The sequence below is a fragment of the Peromyscus maniculatus genome, chromosome 6 (genome assembly GCF_049852395.1).
Source record: "Peromyscus maniculatus bairdii isolate BWxNUB_F1_BW_parent chromosome 6, HU_Pman_BW_mat_3.1, whole genome shotgun sequence".
NCBI lineage: Eukaryota > Metazoa > Chordata > Mammalia > Rodentia > Cricetidae > Peromyscus > Peromyscus maniculatus.
This window is the reverse complement of record NC_134857.1, coordinates 102,010,151-102,024,470: the sequence shown is the minus strand read 5'-3', so window position 1 is coordinate 102,024,470 and position 14,320 is coordinate 102,010,151. Positions and strand designations below refer to the sequence as shown.

The 14,320-nt window shown below is 48.3% G+C and overlaps 1 protein-coding gene across 1 annotated transcript in view; it reads right to left on the bottom strand.

Moving 5' to 3' along the window:
* Bcar3 (BCAR3 adaptor protein, NSP family member) overlaps positions 1-11,912 on the bottom strand; it is a 113,040-nt gene extending 101,128 nt beyond the window's left edge. Inside the window, exons 1-2 of the mRNA XM_016010104.3 lie at positions 11,497-11,912; positions 4,788-5,115 (exon numbers count right to left, since the gene is read on the bottom strand). Of these exons, the coding sequence (XP_015865590.1) occupies positions 4,788-5,104 (317 nt within the window). The 5' untranslated portion in view covers positions 5,105-5,115; positions 11,497-11,912. The remainder of the gene's footprint in view (positions 1-4,787; positions 5,116-11,496) is intronic.
* Between the last annotated feature and the right edge of the window lie 2,408 nt (positions 11,913-14,320).

The following is a 14,320-nucleotide window of genomic DNA, read 5'->3' as shown; positions in this document are numbered from 1 at the left end:
TGCATGCCTCCACATACCCACAGGCAGGAAAAGGGCCCAAGCACTGATCGCTCAGTGATCCTGACAACACAGACATCCCAGCAGGAACTGGCCTGCCCTCAGCTCAAGGAGGGTTCTAGATTCAAACACAAATCCATCCCTGAAGATAAATGAATCAAAGGGACAGCGACCAATGACGCTAATATCAAGAGGAAATCCTGTCTGGAGGCCTCCTGGAGAAGCCTGGCTGTGCGTATGGAACAAAGGCTCCCCTGTGACATCAAGCAGCAGGCTTAAGAACTCTCTGGCTTCTGGCTCTGGCCACTTTTCAAAACCACAAGTACATCCAAGGGCGGCCAAGACAACAAGAAAGCTACGAGGTGTCTGAGGTGTTAGGGTGTTAGATGGGAGACTCCCCTCTTCCATTCAAGCAGACAGTTCGGGAGTGCCCACAGCTGTCACCATCGTTCTTGGAGGCTGTGGAGCACAGTGTCTGGGGAGCGGCCAACAAGCACCATCCCTTCCCACCACATTCAGTTATCCTCTAGGGTGTATGCTTAGGTGCCTCAAGAGCTCACAACCCATTCCACACTGATGATGATGGTGATGAAAAGGATGAGGAGGGGGAGGAAGAAGAGCAAGATGGGAAGGGAGAGGAGGAAGAGGGGGGAGGGGGAGGAGAGGGAGGAGGAGAAGGGGAAGGAAGAGGAGGAGGAGGGGAAGAAGGAGATCTGCCATGTCTTATACAGGTTTTGCTGTTCCAATAAGATATACCCTTTAAGATATATATATATTTTTTTTTTTTTTTGGTTTTGGTTTTGAGACAGGTTTTTTTCTGTGTATCTCTGACTGTCCTGGAACTCACTCTGTAGACCAGGCTGGCCTTGAATTCACAGAGATCTGCCTGCCTCTCCCTCCCAGGTGCTGGAATTAAAGGCGTTTGCCACCACCACCCAGCTCTTTAAGGTATTTTAAAGCTATAAAATGTAAGAATATTAATAGTACCCTTTTATATTGTATGACTTTCTTTGTGCATGGCTTACTTATAAAATGGAGCATATGATCTGTGTGGATATGTCAGCTTAAGAACTGTAAACATTTGGGACACAAGGGAGATTATCTACTTTGTTCAAGGCCTCCCGTGGGATGGATGTTCAATTCGTTTGCAATTACAATAACGGTCACAGTTTAATGATTAATAAACTAAGCATGTCCATTGTAAAAACAGCAAATCTGCAACAAGTCAGAATACAGTATAGTCCCTTATCTCCCAACGGTGCTAGAAGATGAGATAGTTCTGGACCCTGTGCATGCTGTTTTGTCCTAGACACACAGCTATGACCAAGTATAATTTATAAATCAGGCACAGTAAAATAACAACAGCAAAAGGAAACTATAACATGCATAATAATATTCTGTACATCTTGGCAACTTCAACATACTTTTTTTTTTTAGTTAAAACCTTTCAATTCTCACTTTTAAAACAGTTCTTTAGAGCTGCTCTTTGGCATATCTGAATTGCCAACATCACTACTCTTGTGATTTGGGGCCATTATGAAGTCAAACATGGCTATCTGAACACAAACAGTCAACACGGCTTCTAAGTGACTAATGGGAGCTACCATATATAGTTTGGGGACACTGCACCAGAACAAGATTCTTGTCCTGAGTGGAACAGAACAGAACATAGGGAGATTTTTTTTTCCATGCCACTTAGTGTGGTCCACACTGAAATTTTGTAAATTATTTCTAGAATTTTCATTTAATATTTTAGCTAACAGCTGGGTAACTGAAACTCCAGAAGTGCAGATGGAGATTTACAAAACAAAGAGGCACCTGTCTGGAGTGTTGGTGGGGTACACACAAAGAGGGTGTCTAGGATGTCCACGAGGACCTGCCATTGCCAGGTCAAGGCCAAATGTGATGGAACGTGTCCATCCTCTGCATCTGGCTGGGTCACTGCAAACTGAAACTAACTGTGGGTGGCTGCCGTTTGCCCGGCTGCCTTCAGCTGTAAGCCGGATCAGATGGAGATGTTCTACCGTTCACTGAGTTTCTGTTGTGACATTCTCCAGGACCTCAGGTTCTCATTTACACTCCTTATCTCTAACCACCCATGTACAGAGTCTTTCCTCAGACCATGGTTTATTACAAAAAGGAATGAGGTAGCTCATAATCTTGCTGGAATATTTTTAAAAGAAGAAAAAAACATCATGTACTCTGAACTCTTAAAAATCAAGGAGAGATTAAAAAAAAAAAAGACATGGAAAATGATTCTGTTGATAATGAATCTCAACGGGTCGGACTTCTAGGGCATTTCACACACAACCCATGGCCTTCCCACTCTCAGTGATTTGTGTGGGAGATGCACTTAGTACTTCTTGTATTTATCCTAAATAGTATGATTTTTTTTTTTTGAGTAAAGAAAAGAAGGTATGAATGTAGATTATTGGAGCTGTGAACAATACGCAAACCCTAAGTCGGCAGGACTTGCTAAATCTGCAGCCAGGACTTGAAACTCAGGACTTGTGTCCGCCCTCTGATAAGATCTTTTACAGAGCTCTGACCTCTGTCCAAGTCCGTTTTCAAATAAGAAAGCTTTGAACTCCAGGCAGGTTGGCAGTTTGGACCTTGGGTGTTTATTGAAGAACTTCCTGGAGGTAGGAGGCGACCCTATTACCACCTCCTCCCGAGCAGCCCCGCTCTCCGCTCCCCCACCCCCCACCCACTCCCACCACCCCTGAGCTGGCCTCAGGTCAGGGAGGACCTCACAGTTTTAAGGTGTGGCTCTGTGAACGGTCTGTGTCTGGTACATGGCAGATAGCTAGCTCCAGAAGAGATTAGGTAAGAAAACGTGCTCCCCAGTAAGCCAATCACAGCAGCCAGTTCTGCCTCTGCATCTTGATTAGACATTGATTGGAGCTTGTGTCTGGCGGTCCTTCTCCATCCTTGCCTACTGGATGCCAGCAGGGCCTTCTTAACAATAATGCACTCAGGTATTTGTTCATTTCAGCAGCAGGCTGCCTGCAGGCTCCCTCTGTTAGGAAACCACACATCTGGGTGCCCCAGAGGTGGCCATCGCTTTCCATTCTCCAGGAAACACTCCAGGGCTCTCTAACAACTGCCCATGGAGAATACCTGGGCTTCACCTACTTTCCTCCTACAAACATTATGAAACTGAAATTGATGCTCCACTCTTTTTGTTTGTTTGTTTTGTTTTTCGAGACAGGGTTTCTCTGTGTTGCTTTGGAGCCTGTCCTGGATCTCATTCTGTAGACCAGACTGGCCTCGAACTCACAGAGCTCTGCCTGGCTCTGCCTCCCAAGTGCTGGGATTAAAGGCATGTGCCACCACCGCCCGGCGATGCTCCAAGCTTGTCTGCCCATTCCCCAAACCCCAGTGTCCCAAATGTCCACCTCTCAACTTAACCCTCCAGTTACAGGCCACTCCAGCTTTCTCCAGGCTTTGCAAACACACCGAACTTGCTCTGAACTCCAGTTCTCTGCCTTTGGAAGAGCCTACACGTGTCAAAGTAAGTAGTCCTCTTAGATCTAAAATCGTGTCCTAATGGCCTTTACAAATACAAAGCAATGACTACCTATGTCCATCTGTGGCCAGCATGTCAACTTTTTCTTTCCACAGCGTTTAGTGTAATCCTGAGTTGCCTTATTTAATTACTTGTATCTGATCTCTCACTGAAATGCAGTTCAGAGAGGGCGTTGCTTCAGATGCAAGAGGACACAAGCACATTACTCCAAGACTGCGGCTGCTAGAGTGTCTGCAATGCTGAACCGACACTTTAAATACTCACTGGGCCTGGGGAGAACTTTCCTGATGAGACCCTGGGGCCTATAAGATCAATATACTCCAATATATAGATGGAACCAAAAAATGAGCAGGATCAGAGTAGCTTTCTTTGCTACAAGGGGGAACAAGAAAGATAAGGGAGGAAACTGCCCTCTCTTTACCCGATACCATCACAGGCCACTCATGTACCGGAAAAGAGCCCAGTTCCCGAACCGGCTCTCAGGAGCAGAAGGCAACCCAGCCCAGCCACCAGGAAGCCAGAGAAGCAGCATTCCCAGCTGTGAGGCTTCCTTAGCAGAGGCCTGGCCTCAGCAGGAGAAATCCATCCTTCCACAACACTGTCATGAGCGGATCCGGTAATGCAGCCACACAAATTTTAATTTTGGCGTAGTAGCAACTAAAGGAAATCTGGATCCTGACTTACATATACCTTGGCATTGCTACAGAATTAAATGTGGTTTAATCCAATGCTGTGATTTTTTTAAATGTGTTTTCTTTTAAGAGTTTTAATGTAGCAAGTTAGATTTTTAAATCCTTTAGATCTCAAATATTAGATGATATGAAGAAATGGTTTTTTTAAAGCTGTTATATTTAAGTTGCGGTTAGTTATACTTTAAATCAGAATCCTTATCCTTAAAAGGCACATTCGAAAATATACTTAGATAAAATAGGTTTATTCGAAAATGAGATTTGCTTCAACAGTAGCCGAGGAGGGGAGATAGGGAGAAATAAAGACAAAACAAGTCTGGTTGTATCAGTTGGTAACAGCTAAGGCGCAGTGAAGGCTGCAGAAGTTACACTAGTCACCCGGGTGAGGGATGGAGCTCAGGGAGAGCACTTCCTCACACGTCTAAGGCCCTGGGTCCTCTGACACCGGAAGGAAGGAGGAAGGAAGGAGAAAGGAAGAGAGATAGGGAAGGAGGGAGTCATACAGCTTTGCATACGGTTAACATAAAGCCCTCTAGACAAATAATTTTCACTCATAAAATGACAGGAGTTACCTGAAGGTGAAAGTTTCCCCTTTCCAGTCTTGCAGTGGGTTTTCCTGGATGATGTCCTGGGTCAGAGGTGAGCTCTGTCGTGGTGATTTGGAGTGGGGGAGGGTACCCATGTGGCTGGCACTGTCACAGGACCGTATGGGAGGAGGGCCTTTTTTCTTCCGTGGAAGAGTGCCGTGTATAGACACGTCTTGATAGGCATCTGTGCGATGCTCAGCCAGAGGGGACTTGCTGCTCAGAAGGTCCATGGACGAGGCCAAGGGGAACTGGTGATTCACAACCATGTTTCTGGGAAGGCTTGCAAATTTTCCCGCCGCCATGATTCTCAACTCTGCCGAGGGAAAATAGAGGGAAGGATCAAGCTAAGATAACCATCCACAAGAATCAACTTCAAGCGTATGGAAGAAACTGGAAAAAAAAAAAAAAAAAAAAAAAAAACCATGAAACATCAAAAGGTAAATAATGCCTGAAGGCATCACTAGTGGAACATTGTAAGCATGGATAGTTTGTTCATCTCTCTCTTTCAGGATTCTGTAGAGAAATTCAACTGGGTGGGCAGCAAATCCAAATAGATGAGCACATCTCAGAGCTGTTAGAGGCATGTGGGCCATCTTTATCATTATTGCAGTGGGGGGATGCAATTAAGGAAAAAGACTGATATGGAAGAACTGATAGGTTCAGTAATAAATACCAGGAGAAATACTATAAATTGTTAGGTGATGGCTACCCTGATTCCCACCACCCTGCAAATGATAAGACAGGCAGAGATGGCCGGAATTCTTTAGCTGCTGGGATTTTCTACCGTGCCAGACCAAAACTGTGCTACCCACAATGATAGGGCAGCTTTTCTGGCAAAGACTGGATGCTTTATAAATAAATCAGTGTACTCTAATTAACCAAGGCAGGGACAGGGGTCAGAGGTCAGGGGCGGCTCTTTCTTCCACACATCAGCATGCTCAGTTGTACCGGAAAGCCATCAGGTGGTAACACCCTGTCGATTCTTTCCAAGAGGAGTCAGGAACCTGCCGGCCACCAGCAGGGTTAAGCAGTGCCCACAGGTGCATGTAAAGTCAGGGAAGAAGAAAAAGGGAAGGCAGAGACCCTAAGAAAGGGGTGGGGGGCACAGAAAAAGAGGAAACTTTCCAGGGAGAAGGCAATACCAGCTCCAACTGTCCCCACGTATGGCCGGCAGTCTCACTGGCCTTGAACAGTGCTAAAGCTCCAAAGGATAGCTTTGACCTACGCCAAATTGTACAAGACCCATCTAGGCCAACATACAAATCCAATTGTAGCATTGCCCTGGATACCTAAAGTCCCAGAAGATGTCCTACATGGCCTATGACATCCTACCAGGATCTGCACGTCACCGCGGGACAGCTGGACTCCACGGCCCATTCTCAGGTCCCGGCACCTATTCCTCACTCACTAGCCTTGGCTCTCTACGGAACTGTCGACTTGGCCTCACCAGAGACCACTCTGTGAGCTCCCTGAGGTGGTAGCAGCGGGATGAAGGGAGTTTGCAAAGGAAACCCACTTTGTATGCGAAGCCACACGAATCCACTGCCCCGTGCAACAGAGAAAAGTCTGCCAGCGCTGGGACCTGGGTAGGATACACTCAAGGATACAGTCCTAACCCTGACCTCCGTCCTTTCTCATCCTTGCTAATTCAGAGGCTTGTCCGCGGCACGTGAGACCACATAGAAGGCTTGGCTCACAGGGATGGAGAAAAACAGGGCGGTGAGTCCTGGGAGGGAGGGCCCCTCCCGTCCTGTCCTGGCCAGTTCCTGGCACACTGTCAGCACTTACTCAGTGTTAATCATTGTTATTAAAAGAAAGAAATCGAAACTCCCTAGCCCTCTACCTGACCACCAGTGACGCACACCAAGCAGCAGGCCCCCACCCCTCACAGCAGTGAACTCACTCTGTTCAAGGCTCTTTCTTCTTCACGGACAGGCCTGCATCACCTCAGAGATAACTGGGGGGCGTGGGGGTGGAGAGAACCACAGCACACCCCATTAGCACCACACAAAACATCTTCATGTGTAAAGGCCACACACACGCTGTTGACCAAGTCTATTTCCATGAGCCAAGAAGAGCAAAAGTGACTTTAGCCCCAGTGACTCTGGTGCGTGGCCTCTCTGGACACCCAAGTTTGATTTGGAATTTGCCATCGCACTAAAAGGCTCTACCATGCCCTTGAGTACCCCACACCTCAAGACATCCTCTGGTCACAAAGTGTTAACATCTGCCTTTCCTATTTCTAATTCAACAGACACTTAAGTAGTACTCGACATAACATACAGGGAGCCCCAACCCAGAACTCACAAACAGCAACCCTCGAGCCGGAAGGAACAACAGTTAACTTTGACAGAAGTACTCCTAGAGAGCCAAAAGACGAGAGACAAAATTCTGAACGTCTCAGGAAAAGCCTTCTGAGAGGACACTGTGACACCAGGCCCATGCAATGGAAGCAACCCCACACACTGGGTCACGGCAGGCCAAGTGGAGAGGCTGAGAAACGTTTCCTGAAAGACCTACAGCTTAGGACAAGGCCATGGAGTCTCAAGGGTTCTGCCCAAGTGTCTGGACTTGACTGGCGAGCGCCAGGAAAGACCTGCAGAGGAGGGGCCCAGACTGCACCTGGGCAGGTGACTCTCGTGAGTCTGGAAAGGGACAAGGAAGCCAGGCTGTCGCTCAGGCAGGTGGCAGTAAGCCAGGAAGAACAATGAAGGATTCGGACCTCAGGAAGTGGCCAAGAGAAAGGACAGGACAGAGCAAAGGATTATTAGAAGCTCAAGGTCTCTGGTTGGAAGGAAGGGAGGCAAAGCCGTGGCCATGGGGGACGGCATGGTGCCTTAGCACAAGTGGTTTCAGAAGGGGTCCAGGCAGGAGGAAGATAAGGTCACCAACTGGAGCTGTGTGTGAGGCGCCAGGGGACAGTTCCGTGTAGGCCAGATTCTGTTATGTTAGACATGGAGTCATCAACACAAAGGGAAGAATCCAGAGCACTGAGTGTTGTCACCTGCTGTGAATATCGCTCTGTATAAATAAAACACTGATTGGCCAGTAGCCAGGCAGGAAGTCTAGGCGGGACAAGGAGAGAGGAGAATTCTGGGAAGTGGAAGGCTGAGGCAGAGACGCTGCCAGCCGCCACCATGACAAGCAAGATGTAAGGTACAGGTAAGCCACAAGCCACTTGGCAAAGTATAGACTAATAGAAATGGGTTAATTTAAGATAGAAGAACTAGATAACAAGAAGCCTGCCATGGCCATACAGTTTGTAAATAATATAAGTCTCTGTGTGTTTACTCGGTTGGGTCTAAGCGACTGTGGGACTGGTGGGTGAGAGAGATTTGTCCTGACCGTGGGCCAGGCAGGACCAGGAAAACTTCAGCTACAGTCACCTATGACAGAGGATGTGAAAGTATCTCCCACGCTACCAGGAATCATCAACAAGACATGAATGACAGCCCTACTTCTCACCATGGCTGCCTCAAGCCTATCGGGACCAAGGCAGAGGGTGAGCTCTAAAATATCAAAACCTAGGGCTCGGTCTGGCTGCATGTTAAGACTCCTATAGGGAATATTTACAGTGTGGCTCAACCACAAACCAGATTCTAAAATCAGAATCTCTGCGGGCAGGACACCAGCATCAGCATTTTTAAAGCTCTACAGCATTGCCCAATCTGAAGCCAGGATTGAGAAGCACTACCCTGGGGATTCTCCTTGGCAGAGAGTACCTGTCACTCAAACTGTCAACCTGGGCAACAGAATCAAACGCTGGAAAGCCTCAAATATGGCTGACACTGTGCATGGTCTTCAAGACAATAATAGTAATAGTATTGATAATATTAATAATAATAATGTAGAAATGATCCCTGACCTTGCCAGGTTAAAATTTATATAGGAAGCTGACAGTAAGTGTTGGTAGTTCAAGCTCATTTTCCCAGTTTGGAGGAATAACATTCATTCACTCAAAACATTTTCTGTGAGGGCTTAGAGTGTACCAGGGATGGGGCTATAATAACACTCTGCTCTCGAGACGCCTGAGCTGAGATGTAGGGAGTCCAACCACACCACATAAACAAGAAAATAAACCAGGCAATACCCAAGTTGTAAGCACTCCAAAGAATTCAAAACAGAACAGAGAAATGACAGAGGATGCTGGTTGGAGGAAAAGATAACTTGATGATGTGATGGTCTGGCAGGGCCTTTCTGAAGAGTTACCAATGGCATGAGATGTGAGGAAAAAAAGATAAGGGACCAGGCAAGAGAAGATCTAAGGCAGCCCCAGGCAGGAGAAGGGTTGCAGTCCCACACAGGCAGAAGCCTGGGACTAAGGGCTAGAACAGTAACTCGGACTCCCGTGTAGTCTCCACTTGCAGATGTTTCTGTGGGGATGCCATTAAACACTCTGGTGTACCATTTGGTCTTTGACAATCAAAACGGTATGACTCAGAACCTGGGTCTTGGAGCCAGTACTTAGTACTTCAAACCTCTACCCTGCCTCTGCCTTGGTAGCTATGAGGCTTTCGACAAGCCACACCCCTCTCTAACTGTCGGTGGTCATTTGTTAAATGTGTTAACAGCCATGGGTCGTTGTGGAAATTAAATGTGACCACGTATAATGAAGTCCTTGATGCACAGCAAGCAAGAATACATCTCCTCCAATCAGGGCAGGGGCCATGTCTGCATAGCTTAGTCACCGTTGTCCCCACTGAAGCTGGAGTTCACAAATGAAAGCACCCACCACCGCTGGGGAGGGTGAGGAGCGAGATGTTTCAACTTAGAACAGATGTAAACACACCAAGCCAAGGGACACAGACACAAAAGGGCACAGGCACCAAGTGAACCATACGCATGCTTTCAAACAAACACCAGCAGAGACTTTGACCATCGGCTTGACTGCCAGATCCTGAAATACACACAAAGGTCAGCTGCTCCATCTTGATAGGGAAAGTATGAGACTCTGGGAATGCTGAAAACATGAGTGAGCCTCACAACAAACTCCTAACTGCCTTGCTGCCTGCCTTCCTGGTCAGCCACGGAGCTTTGAAACGTTAATGAGCTGGGTCCAACTCACTTGCTCTAAAACAGAACAGGAAAACCTGATGATCTTGCCAGCTGAGGCAAAGATAAACAGCCCACTTGCTTAGATTTTTCTCTGGTTCTGAAACGGGGGATATTTTCAAGTTTGAACTCACATGGCAATCTGATGAAAGCGCCTCAAGAACGTTTACATCTCAAACTGGAAATGTCACTGCCCCAGCTGCCCTTACCATGACAGAGAAATTACAATTCAAATCAGTGACCCTGTCTTCTGCAAAGTCAGACAGCAAGGGGCAGATGATGGGACCACCCCACAGATGGGGCGACCCCACAGACAAAATTGGCTTCTCCACTTACAACTTTGGCTTGGCTTTAGGAGTCGGGGGTATCCTTTTCTTTCGAAATAAACTTATGAAGTCTAGCCAAATGACTGAAGTATGAATAATTCTTCCATGGATTGTATTTCAGGCAATACAGTGAAGGATTTACAGAGCAAGGTTCTTAAGATTAGCACCCATCTGACAAAGCAGTTCTTTCTTATCCATAGGAACTGCAGTCTTGGTTACTCATCTTTGAAATGCCAGGCTTTTTAACAGCACTTGTGAGGGAGTCGGTGCTGGGTGCCGCGGGAGCCTTTGGCATGGTAAACTGTTTTCTTTATCCTCAGGAGGCTTCCTGGCACACTCATGGGTGGGCAAACGGTTTAGCCAGTGGGCTTCCCCCACTCGGCCTTGCATTGCCTCCTTCAGGATCTCACCTCCACCAGGGGGAACACAGAGTGAGATAACCAGCTTTGAAACCGACCTTCCCTGGCCCAGTGGACTTGCCATGGAGAGGTCGGTGGAACCTTGGGAGATAAGAGTCAAGGTTTAAAAGAATCTCTGAAGTCGGGGCTCTGCTTTTCCTGCCTAACTGCGGTAGGCAAACACAGACTCGGGTGGCTCCCCTTTCCACCTCGCCTCAAGCGACAGTTAAACCCGAGTCCTGTGATGCGCGGTCCTCCAGCACTGGCTGCCCTCGAGGAGTGTCTACACCTGATCAAACTTCTTAAGTGGCAGGCAGTCGACTAGACGGGTAAAGGAAGATGGGCTGCGACCCGTCCCTCCCTCTTTTTGCCTTCCCCTCCCGGACTCAAGGGGAGCCACACAACCAACTATTCATTCTTTCTCAACAAAGGGAAGGCGAGGGGAGGGAGATGTTGTCAACGGTTACAGGGCAGGCTCCTTCACTTTCTTTTGCAAACTTCCCAAGAGATTAGCGGAGAAAGCCTCCGGCGTCCAGCAGAGTCCTCTTTGGCACCTCATCTCCCCAACTTAGACCGGCCTCGGGCGGGACGGGACGGGACTGGGAAGGGGTCCGGAGGGGGTCTGGAAGCCAGCGCCCGGGATGCTACCGTCCGGGAGCCCAAGAGTGGAGATGCTGGAAGCACATTACGGAGCTCCACTCCCGGGAGCTCAGGGATCCGACGACCCCGAGGGCACAAGTCCCATCCCTACTTTGGCCACCCCCACCCCCACGCCGAGTCAATGGGGACTCAAGGGGGCAAACACGCGGGCTGCGCCCTTCCCCGAGCCTAACTTTTCTCTAAAGAACTCCCCAGCCCCGTCTCAGGACGAGCGAGGGAGCCCGGGAGCCTGAGCAGGGTCGCACGGGGCACACTCACCTCCCGGCGCGGCGCTCGGGGTCCCGGGTGGCGGCTCAGCGCCGCTCTGCCCGCCCCGCCCCGCAGCTGCTCCGGGAGCGCGGGCGGCTCATGGTCCGCGGGCGTCCGCCGAGAGGCCGGCGCGGCTGCTCGGTGCGCACCGCGGCTCCGCTCCGGCTCCCGCCCGGCCCGGCGGCGGCAAGCACGGCTCTGAGCCCGCGGCGCGCTCTCTGGCCCTCAACTGGTGATTTGCGGCTTCGCGGCCCCACCCCGCCCAGCCGATTCGCCGGGCTGGGCCGAACCCCCCGCGACATTTACATGCGGTGACCTCGTCTGGCCCTCCTCCGCCTGGATTTGAGAGTTTTGACTCCCCCCGGTGTCTTCCCCGAGAAGCAAGACTTCAAGTGTAGGTCGAACTCTTCCTTACGGAACTCCACTCAACCGGCCGGCTTCGCCTCACCCACTCCTCCCCCTTCCCGGCGTTATTTAATTACCCAACAGATCTGCGGCTCTGCAGACACCTGGCTGGTTTTCAATTTAAAGGGCTTTGATGGGACAAAGACCGAGGTAACCACAGTGAACAAGCCTGGGAACAGGCAAATCAGTCACTCTCAACACGGAAGCTTGGAAAGCCAAGTTGGGGGAGGTGCACGCAGTACAGATGGATTCGTGGGGCTCCCCGTACTAGCAGTTATCAAACCTATTGATAAAGTCACAGAAACCACACAAACACACACACACACACACACACACACACACACACACACACACACACACACACACACACCATAGACTAAAGGAACAGTGGACCAGAATCCAGAGACACATCTGCACTATCTGGTGGCTTAACCTATGAGAGACAGTACACAGTCCAATAAATAATGCTAGGTCTTGGAGTCTTGATGCTGACCCCATACCACACCCCAAGTCAAATCCTGATAGATTTTAGATCTAAATATAAAAGGTAAAACGGTAGTAACACTAAAGAAATTATTAGAAAATACTTTGCTGTAAAGATTCCTTAAATATATGAAGTATTAACTATAACGGGACACACTGCTCAGTGACATAATTGACATTAAGATCTCCCATACCATGAATGAAAACGCAAATCACAGACAAAACCTAAGCAATACACACATCTAATAAAGGAAATGTATACAGGATATATAAAGAACACCTTCAGATCACATGAATAAGCCAGAAAGTTCAACTGAAAACAGGCGGGGTGTTTTATTTAGGAAGTGTCCTATTTCGCTTCTCTGTTACTGTGATGCATGCTGTGACCAAGGGCAACTCGGGAGAGAAAGGTGTTTGTTTGGCTTACAAGTTACAGTCCCTCGTCGTTGTCAAGGAAAGTGAAGCAGGAATTCCAGCAGAGACCCCGGAGGAATGGGACTCACTGGCTGGCTCTCCACGGTATGCTCAGCTTTCTTACGCCATCTAAGGCCCACCTGCCCAGGGGTGACACCACCCACATCAGTATTGATCAAGAAAACACCCCACAGGCATGCCTACAGGCCGATCTGACGGAGGTCATTCTTCAACTGATGCCCCCTCTTCCCAGGCGACTCTAGATTGTTCCAAATGGCAAAAACTAACCATCATAGATGGGCAACTGGATGGACCCAGGAAGGCACATCTTTAAAATGAGCCAAATGACTCTGCAGCTAAAGAATGGCTGGAGTGAAAAATGCCACAGTCAGCCTTCACAACAAACTCAAGAATAATAATTTAAAAAAAAAATCAGTGAACTTGAGGAATTTGGTGTTTTTTGAAAAAAAAGGAAAATCCTATTAGTTTATGCCATGCCAATCAAGTGAACCAATCTATGTATTGCATTGTGGGTATTCTTGTAGGAGCAGAGAAAGAGGCTGTGGAAGGACACGTCCTGAATCTGGACTGAGAAAGGAACATCCCGATCCATGGAGCCCAGAGCATGTTAACCAATCAAGTAGAAATATAAGCTGCCTTACCCTCCAACTTTACAGGCAGAGCCCCGACCTTTATTGGTATATGTATTACCTACACAATAACTCCTTTGAATACCGTGTCCCCCACCCACCCACCCCATGTCACTGCTGAAAGAGCCACTGGTTTGGTTTTGCTTTGAAGTAGCCTTTAAAAGGTGACCTGGTTCCAGAACATTAAGTTTGTTCCAATAGATTTTGAGGCCAAGTCAGCTGAAGGCTTTATAACACAACATTCAAAGGCTCTGGCCTTGTCTCTGAGTACAAGATCGTAAACAGCCACTTGTGAGAGTCATCACACTTCACTCTCCCAAGGTTGCCGTGAAGCAGTCAGAGTGCGCTATCAGCTGCCCAGAACGGGCAGAAACCCTGGTCAGGTCTACTGAACTCCGGGGTCCACTGGAGCAGAGACCCTTTATTTGTGAACTGTTTACCGCTTAATGCGAACTGCAAAAACATAGGGTGAGATGTAGACTCAAATGGCCACTGACTGCTGTGTCAAGGGGCAGTCCTCAAAGATGTGAAGACCATTTTGTATTACTTTACACAGGCCTCTTACCCTTCTTTGTCAAGTTTAATTTTCCCTTCAGACTGTGAAAACATATTATTGATGACATGCTTGTGGTGATATTGTGTCCCCCAATATATTGTGCACCTTAATAAACTCATCTGGGATCAGAGAACAGAACAGCCACTAGATAGACAAAGAGGCCAGAAAATGGTGGCACACACACCTTTAATCCTAGCTTTCTGCAGGCAAAGATCCGTCCGGATCTCTGTGAGTTCAAAGCCACACTGGAAACAGCCAGGCATGGTAACACACGCCTTTAATCCCAGGAAGTGATGGCAGGAAGCAGAAAGGTGTATAAGGCATG